At 26.9% G+C, this 10,454-nt stretch overlaps 1 protein-coding gene across 1 annotated transcript; it reads left to right on the top strand.

Moving 5' to 3' along the window:
- The first annotated feature begins 9,686 nt into the window (after window positions 1-9,686).
- LOC138862149 (uncharacterized) lies at window positions 9,687-10,305 on the top strand. Its single transcript, XM_070123316.1, has 2 exons — window positions 9,687-9,961; window positions 10,083-10,305. The coding sequence occupies exons 1-2, from the start codon at window positions 9,687-9,689 to the stop codon at window positions 10,303-10,305; spliced, it is 498 nt and encodes a 165-aa protein (XP_069979417.1).
- The last annotated feature ends 149 nt before the right edge of the window (window positions 10,306-10,454 follow it).

Here is a 10,454-nt window from a genome sequence, read left to right as displayed (position 1 = left end):
AATAATGATAATTATCATTATAAAGACCATCTATAATGAGAAAAAGGCTAAAAGTTGATAAATTCCAAAAGTAAAAAAAAAAGAAGAGAGAAAAAAAAAGCGAAATCAAGCGAAATACAGCCTTTGGAGAGATGAGTCGAAAACCCCCCTTTTCGAGTTGAAATGATGATTATGATGATTTTAGCAAAACTTCTGCTAATTATGATGATTTTGATGATAACCCCATCAATAATGACAATAATCACGATAATAATGATAATTATGAGAGTAATTAGGACAATAATTATGATAATTTTACAATGATAATTATAATGATTTCCGTAATAATTGCAATAATAGCAATAATCAACAATAATCTAATGATTTTTCTATTTATAACAAATAATAACGACAATGATAACAGAAATAATAATAAAAGTATTATTGTTATTATAATCATTATTATTTCTAGAATTATCATTATTGTCATTATCATTATCAAAATAATTATAATACGATAATGACAGTAATAATAATGATGATGATAATGACAATAATGATAATCATAGTTATAAAGCCAATCTACAATGAGAAAAAGGCTAAAAGTAGAAAAATCCCAAAGGTCGAAAAAAGGCGAAATCTTGCGAAATACAGCTTTTGGAGACATGAGCCGAAAACCCCCCTTTTCGAGTTTAAATGATGATTTTGATGATTTTAGCAATACTTCAGCTAATTAGGATGATTTTGATAACCCCTTCAATAATGACAATAATGACGAAATTACTGATAATTATAAGAGTAATTAGGACAATAATTATGATAATAATTATACAATGATAATTATAATGATTTGTGTAATGAGTCGAAAACCCCCTTTTTCGAGTTTAAATGATGATTGTGATGATTTTAGCAATAATTCTGCTAATAATGATTTTGATGATAACCCCATCAATAATGATAATAATGACGATGATAATAATAATTATGAGAGTAATTAGGACAATAATTATAATAATAATTATACAATAATAATTATAATGATGATTTGCGTAATAATTACAATAATAGCAATAGTCAACAATATTCTAATTATTTCCCTACTAATACTACTAATAATAAAGACAATGATAACAGAAATAATAATAAAAGTAATTATAACGCGGCTATTATTATCATAATCATTATTATTTTTGTTATTATTTCTAGAATTATCATAATTAGAATAATTATAATGATGAAAATGACATTAACAATTAAGCTAATGATTATTATAATGACTATATTAAGGGTAATTAGGGCGATAATGACAGTAATGATAATAATGATAAGGATAATGACAATAATGATGATAATTATCATTATAAAGCCCATCTCCGAGAAAAAAGTCTAAAAGTAGAAAAATCCCATAAGTCGAAAAACCGGTGAAATCTAGCGAAATACAGCCTTAGTCGAAAACCCCCCTTTTTCGAGATTAAATGATGATTATGATGATTTTAGCAATAGTTCTACTAATCATGATGATTTTGATGATAACCCCATATATAATTAACATAATGACGATAATAATGATAATTATGAGATTAATTAGGACAATAATTATGATAATTAGACAATGGTAAGTATAATGATGATTTATGTAATAATTACAATAATAGCAATAATCAACCATATTCTAATGATTTTCCTACGAATAAAACTATTAATAACGACAATGATAAGAGATATAATAATACAAGCAATTATGACACGGCTATTATTGTTATTATAATCATTATTATTGTTATTTCTAGAATTATCATTATTGTCATTATCATTATTAAAATAATTATAATAATGAAAATGACATTAATGATTAAGATAATGATTATTATAATGACTATATTAAGGGTAATTAGGGAGTTAATGACAGTAATGATAATAATGATGATAATAATGACTATAATTGTGATAATTATCATAATAAAGCCCTTCTCTAATGAAAAAAGGCTAAAAGTAGAAGAATCCCAAAAGTCGAAAAAACGGCGAAATCTAGCGAAATACAGCCTTTGGAGAGATGAATCGAAAAACCCCTTTTTCGAGTTTAAATGATGATTATGATGATTTTAGCAATAGTTTTGCTAATTATGATGATTTTGATGATAACCCCATCAATAATGACAATAATGATAATAATGATAATTATGTGAGTAATTAGGAGAATAATTATACAATGATAATTATAATGATGATTTGCGTAATAATTGCAATAATAGCAATAATCAACAATATTCTAATGTTTTTCCTACTAACACTGATAATAACAACAATGATAACAGATATAAAAATAAAAGTAATTATAACAAGGCTATTATTGTTATTCTAAACATTATTATTGTTGTTATTATTTCTAGAATTATCTTTATTGTCATTATCATTATTAAAATAATGATAATGATTAAAATGATATTAAAAATTAAGATAATGATTATCACAATTACTATATTAAAGGGAATTAGGGCGATAATGGCAATAATGATAATAATGATGATAATGACAATAATGATGATAACTATCATCTTAAAAGGCTAAAATTAGAAAAAATCCTATGAGTCGAAAAACCGGCGAAATCAAGCGAAATACATATTTTGGAGAGATGAGTCGAAAACCTCCCATTTTCGAGTTTAAATGATTATGATGATTTTAGCAATAGTTCTGCTAATTATCATGATTATGATGATAACCCCATCAATAAATACGATAATGACGACAATAATGATAATTATGAGAGTAATTAGGACAATAATTATATTAATTATACAATGATAATTATAAGGATTTGCGTAATAATTGCAATAATAGCAATAATCAACAATATTCTAATGACTTTACTACTAATAACACTAATAATAACGACAATGATAACAGAAAGAATAATAAAAGTAATTATAACACGGCTATTATTGTTATTATAATCATTATTATTGTTGTTATTATTTCTAGAATTATCATTATTGTCATTATCATTATTAAAATAATGATAATGATGAAAATGAAATTAATAATTAAGATAATGATTATGATAATTACTATATTAAGGGTAATTAAGGCGATAATGACAGTAATGATAATAATGATGATGATAATGATAATAATTATCATTATAAAGCAAATCTATAATGAAAAAAGGGCTAAAAGTAGAAGAATTCCAAAAGTCGAAAAAACAGCGGTATCTAGCCTTTGGAGAGATGAGTCGAAAACCCCCCTTTTTCGAGTTTAAATGATGATTATGATGATTTTAGCAATTTTTCAGCTAATTATGATGATTTTGATGATAACCCAGTCAACAATGACAATAATGACGACAATAATGATAATTATGAGAGTAATTAGGACAATAATTATGATAATAATTATACAATGATAATTATGATTTGCGTAATAATTGCAATAATAGCAATAATCAACAATATTCTAATGATTTTCCTACTAATAACACTAATAATAACGACAATGATAACAGAAATAACAATAAAAGTAATTATAACACGGCTATTATTGTTATTATAATCATTAATATTGTTATCATTTCTAGAATTATCATTATTAAAATAATTATAATGATGAAAATGACATTAATAATTAAGATAATGATTATTATAATGACAATATTAAAGGTAATTAGGGCGATAATGACAATAATGATAATAATGATGATGATAATGACAATAATGATTATTATCATCATAAAAGGCTAAAATTAGAAAAATCCCAAAAGTCGAAAAACCGGCGAAATCAAGCGAAATACAGCCTTTGCAGAGATGAGTCGAAAACCCCCTTTTCGAGTATAAATGATGATTATGATGATTTTAGTAAAACTTCTGGTAATTACGATGATTTTGATGATAACCCCATCAATAATGACAATAATGACGATAATAATGATAATTATGAGAGTAATTAGGAATAAAATTATCATAATTATTCAATTATAGTTATAAGGATTTCCGTAATAATTGCAATGATAGCAATAATCAACAATATTCTAATGATTTTACTACTAATAACACTAATAATAACGACAATGATAACATAAATAATAATAAAAGTAATTATAACACGGCTATTATTGTTATTATAATCATCATTATTATTATTTCTAGAATTATAATTATTGTCATCTTCATTATCGAAATAATTATAATGGTGAAAATGACATTGATAATTAAGATAATGATTATTATAATAACTATATTAAGGGTAATTAGGGCGATAATGACAGCAATGATAATAATGATGATAATGGCAATAATGATGATAATTATCATTGTAAAGCCCATATATAATGAGATAAAGGCTAAAAGTAGAAAAATCCCAAAAGTCGAAAAACCGGCGAAATCTAGCGAAATACAGCCTTTGGAGAGAGGAGTCGATTTTGATTTTAGCAATAGTTCTGTTAATTATGATGATTTTGATGATAACCCCATCAATAATGAGAGTAATGACGATAATAATGATAATTATGAGAGTAATTAGGACAATGATTATGATAATAATTATACAATGATAATCATAATGATAATTTGCGTAATAATTGCAATAATAGCAATAATCAACAATATTCTAATGATTTTCCTACCAATAACACTAATAATAACGACAATGATAACAAATAATAAAAGTAATTATAACACGGCATATTATTGTTATTATAATCATTATTATTGTTGTTATTATTTCTAGAATTATCATTATTGTCATTGTCATTATTAAAATGATTATAGTGATGAAAATGACATTGATAATTAAGATAATGATTATTATAATGACTATATTAAGGGTAATTCAAGCGATAATGACTAATTATAATAATGATGATAATGACAATAATGATAATTGTCATTATAAAGTCCATCTATAATGAGAAAAAAGCTAAAAGTCGAAAAAACGATGAAATCTAGCGAAATACAGCGTTTGGAGAGATGAGTCGGAAACCCCCCTTTTTCGAGTTTAGATGATAATTATGATGATTTTAGCAATAGTTCTGCTAATTATGATGATTTTGATAATGACCTCTTCAATAATGACAATAATGATAATTATGAGAGTAATTGGGACAATAATTGTGATAATAATTATACAATGATAATTATAAGAATTTGCGTAATAATTGCAATAAGAGCAATAATCAACAATATTCTAATGATTTATCTACTAATAACATTAATAATAACGACAATGGTAACAGAAATAATAAAAGTAATTATAACACGGGTATTATTGTTATTATGATAATTATTATTGTTGTTATTATTGCTAGAATTATCATTATTGTCATTATTATAAAATAATTATAATGATGAAAATGACATTAATAATTAAGATAATGATTATTATAATGGCTATATTAGGGGTAATTAGGGCGATAATTACAGTAATGATAATAATAACGATGATAATGACAAAAATTTATCATTATAAAGCCTATCTATAATGAGAAAATGGCTAAAAGTAGATAAATCACTAAAGACAAAAAACCGGTGAAATCTAGCGAAATACAGGTTTGGAGAGATGACTCGGAAAATCCCCCCTTTTCGAGTTTAAATGATGATTATGATGATTCTAGCAATAAATCTGCTAATTAAGATGAATTTGATGATATCCCCATCAATAATGACAATAATGATAATAATGATAATTATAAAAGTAATTAGGATAATAACTATTATAATAAATATACAATGATAATTATAAGGATTTGCGTAATAATGGCAATAATAGCAATAATGAACAATTATAACACGGCTATTATTGTTATTTTAATAATTATTATTGTTGTCATTATTTCTAGAATTATCATTATTGTCATTATCATGATTAAAATAATTATAATGATGAAAATGACACTAATAGTTAAGATAATGATGATTAAAATGACTATATTAAGGATAATTAGGGCGATAATGCCAATAATAATAATGATGATATTGACAATAATGATAATTATCATTATAAAGCTCATCTATAATGATAAAAAGGCTAAAAGTAGAAAAATCCCAAAAGTCGAAAAACCGGCGAAATCTAGCGAAATACAGCCTTTGGAGAGATGGATCGAAAACCACCCTTTTTCGAGTTTAAATGATGATTATGATGATTTTAGCAATAGTTCTGCTAATTAGGATGATTTTGATAATAACCCCATCAATAATGAGAATAATGACGATAATGATAATTATGAGAGTGATTAAGACAATAATTATGATTATAATTATACAATGATAATTATAATGCTGATTTGCGTAATAATAGCAATAATCAACAATATTATAATGATTTTCCTACTAATAACACTATTGATAACGACAATGATAACAGAAAGAATAATAAAAGTAATTATAACACGGCTATTATTGTTATAATCATTATCATTGTTGTTGCTATTTCATATGTAATTATGTAATTATGATAATTTTGATTATAACCCCATCAATAATGACAATAATGACGATAATAATAATAATTATGAGAGTATATACGATAATAATTATGATAATAATCATACAATGATAATTATCATGATTTGAGTAATAATTGCAATAATAGCAATAGTCAACAATATTCTAATGATTTTCCTTATCCTTATACAATGATAATTATAATGATGATTTGCGTAATAATTGCAATAATAGCAATAATCAACAATATTCTAATGATTTTCCTACTAATAACACTAATAATAACGACATTGATAACAGAAATAATAATAAAAGTAATTATAACACGGCTATTATATCTATAATAATTATTATTATTGTTGTTATTATTTCTAGAATAATCATTACTGTCATTATCATTACTAAAATAATTATAATGATGAAAATGACATTAATAATTAAGATAATGAGTATTATAGCAATTGGGGCATGTTTGATCTAAGGTGACGATAATGGCCATCTCCATCCTGTGGATTATTTCTCACGGAAACTAAGGGACGCTGAGGTAAGGTACCCGGCAATTTATGCCGAAGCATTGGCAGTTGTCTATGGGCGTAAATTTGTTATCTATACTGATCATAGACCCTAGGTTTATGTATTTGCCCGTAAGACAAAAAACCTGAGAATGTGTAGAATTATCATTATTGTCATTATCATTATTAAAATCATTATAATGAAAATGACAATAATTAAGATAATGATTATTCTAATGACTATATTAAGGGTATTTAGGGCGATAATGACAGTAATGATAATAATGATGATGATATGGACAATAATTATGATAAATATTATAATAAAGCCCATCTCTAATGAGAAAAAGGCTAAAAGTAGAAGAATCCCATAAGTCGAAAACACGGGGAAATCTAGCAAAATACAGCCTTTGGAGAGATTAGTCGAAAACCTCCTTTTTCGAGTTTAAATGATTATGATGATTTTAGCAATAGTTCTGCTAATTATGATGATTTTGATGATAACCCCATCAATAATGAAAATAATGACGATAATAAGGATAATTATGAGAGTAATTAGTACAATAATTATGATAATTATTATTTAATGATAATTATGATGATGATTTGCGTAATAATTGCAATAATAACAATAAGCAACAATATTCTAATGGTTTTCCTACTTATAACACTAATAATAACGACAATGATAACAGAAATAATAACAAGTTATTATAACACGGCTATTAATATTATTATAATCATGATAATTGTTGTTATTATTTCTAGAATTATCATTATTATCATTATCATTATTAAAATAATTATAATGATGAAAATGACATTAATAATAAAGATAATGATTATTATAGTGACTATATTAATAGTAATTAGGGCGATAAAGACAGTAATGATAATAAGGATGATGATAATGACAGTAATGATGATAATTATTATTATAAAGCCCATCTATAATGAGAAAAAGGCTAAAAGTAGAAAATTCCAAAAGTCGAAAAACCAGCAAAATCTAGCGAAATACAGCCTTTGGAGAGATGAATCGAAAATTTCCCTTTTTCGAGTTTAAATGATGATTATGATGACTTTAGCAATAGTTCTGCTAATTATGATGAATTTGATGATAACCCCATCAATAATGACGATAACAATGATAATTATGAGAGTAATTAGGACAATAATTATGATAATATACAATGATAATTATAATGATGATTTGCATAATAATTGCAATAATAGCAATAATCAACAATATTTTAATGATTTTCCTACTAATACTACTAATAATAGTGACAATGATAACAGAAATAATAATAAAAGTAATTATAACACGGCTATTATTGTTATTATAATCATTATTATTGTTGTTACTATTTCTAGAATTATCATTATTGTCATGATCATTATTAAAATAATTATAATGATGAAAATGACATTAATAATTAAGATAATGGTTATTCTAATGACTATATTAAGGGTAATTAGGGCGATAATGACAGTAATGATAATAATGATGATGATTATGACAATAATGATAATTATCATTATAAAGCCCATCTATAATGAAAAAAGGCTAAAAGTAGAAGAATCCCAAAAGTCGAAAAACCAACGAAATCTAGCGAAAAACAGCATTTGGAGAGATGAGTCAGAAACCCCCCTTTTTCGAGTTTAAATGATGATTATGATGATTTTAGCAATAGTTCTTGTAATTATGATAATTTTGATTATAACCCCATCAATAATGACAATAATGACGATAATAATAATAATTATGAGAGTATATACGATAATAATTATGATAATAATCATACAATGATAATTATCATGATTTGAGTAATAATTGCAATAATAGCAATAGTCAATAATATTCTAATGATTTTCCTTATCCTTATACAATGATAATTATAATGATGATTTGCGTAATAATTGCAATAATAGCAATAATCAACAATATTCTAATGATTTTCCTACTAATAACACTAATAATAACGACATTGATAACAGAAATAATAATAAAAGTAATTATAACACGGCTATTATATCTATAATAATAATTATTATTGTTGTTATTATTTCTAGAATAATCATTACTGTCATTATCATTACTAAAATAATTATAATGATGAAAATGACATTAATAATTAAGATAATGAGTATTATAGCAATTGGGGCATGTTTGATCTAAGGTGACGATAATGGCCATCTCCATCCTGTGGATTATTTCTCACGGAAACTAAGGGACGCTGAGGTAAAGTACCCGGCAATTTATGCCGAAGCATTGGCAGTTGTCTATGGGCGTAAATTTGTTATCTATACTGATCATAGACCCTAGGTTTATGTATTTGCCCGTAAGACAAAAAACCTGAGAATGTGTAGATGGGCACATGAAATAAGTTACTATAACTATTCCCTCAGATATCGACAAGGCCTACATCATCGTGTTCTAGATAAGCTGAGTAGAGCTGTTGCAGCCATCTCGCTTCACGATATCGAACCTCAGACTCTCAGACTCAGTCAGTTAGAATCTCATACTTAGAAGAGGAAAAACTTCCCAAACGACGTTTACAACTGTGTCTAGATGAGTCTGAGATGAAAGATGATGTACTCTACCATGTGCGCCATATTCCAGATTGTGTCCTTCACCAGTTGGTCATGCCAAAGGCCCTCCAGAGTGCAGCACTCCAACTTGCTCATTCTTCCCTCATCGCAGCTCACCAAGGGACTTAACCGCACATACTGTAAGTTACGTGACATGTTTTACTTTCCAAACATGCTTCGCACAGTTAACGATTATGTTGCTAGCTGTCAGGCTTGTCAAAGACGTAAAGGTCCAGCCTACCGGGCATCTCTCGCAGCAGCCTTTCAAACAACACTCCCACTTGAGAAGATATCAGCAAATCTTCTTGAGCTCGATACAACTGCCGAAGGAAATAGGTATGTGCTATCTCTTGTTGACCATGATAGCAGATATTTGCAGCTCATAGCACTACCTAGTAAAGATGCCTCTACAGTCACTGAAGCTTTTCTTCGCCATTTTGTAACCTTGTTTGGCCCACCGAAAGTACTACAAACTGATAATGGCACAGAATTCAAGAATGTCCTCTTTTCTAAAGTCTACGAATTGCTAAGCATAAAAACAAGTTATACAACTATTTTCCATCCATAGGCTAATGGTGAAGAATGCCCTTGCCCCTCTATTAGAGACATTTCCTCATGAGTGGGATGAACTTCTTCCCTATGTTCGCCTTGCTGTTCATACAGCTGTCCATAGGTCCACAGAACAACCATTGGATTTTCTGATGGGTCACCACGGGACTTTTCCACAGGTAAACACGAACTATATGGAAGTGGATCCAGAAGCTGCAGGGGCGTATGTCCAGCGACTCTAAGAAGCTCGCCTTATCGCTGTAGAAACGTCCATCCAGGCCCGTGAAAAATGGACCAAAGATTAAGTAGGGAGGTAGACGACGTCGCACTGTACTTGGTCCACAGTGGTTTGGCCCAGCAAGGATTATGAAGTCATTGGGCCCTGTAACAA

This window comes from Penaeus vannamei, chromosome 7 (assembly GCF_042767895.1).
Source record: "Penaeus vannamei isolate JL-2024 chromosome 7, ASM4276789v1, whole genome shotgun sequence".
Taxonomy (NCBI): domain Eukaryota; kingdom Metazoa; phylum Arthropoda; class Malacostraca; order Decapoda; family Penaeidae; genus Penaeus; species Penaeus vannamei.
The sequence above is the reverse complement of the archived record's forward strand: the minus strand, read 5'-3'. Positions and strand labels throughout refer to the sequence as shown.

Bases quoted from the DNA above. Each gene is read 5' to 3' on its own strand.
- LOC138862149 (XM_070123316.1), top strand. From the start codon at position 9,687: ATGCTTCGCACAGTTAACGATTATGTTGCTAGCTGTCAGGCTTGTCAA. The intron at 9,962-10,082 runs GTTTGGCCCACC...TTCCATCCATAG, and splicing joins CTTCGCCATTTTGTAACCTT to GCTAATGGTGAAGAATGCCC.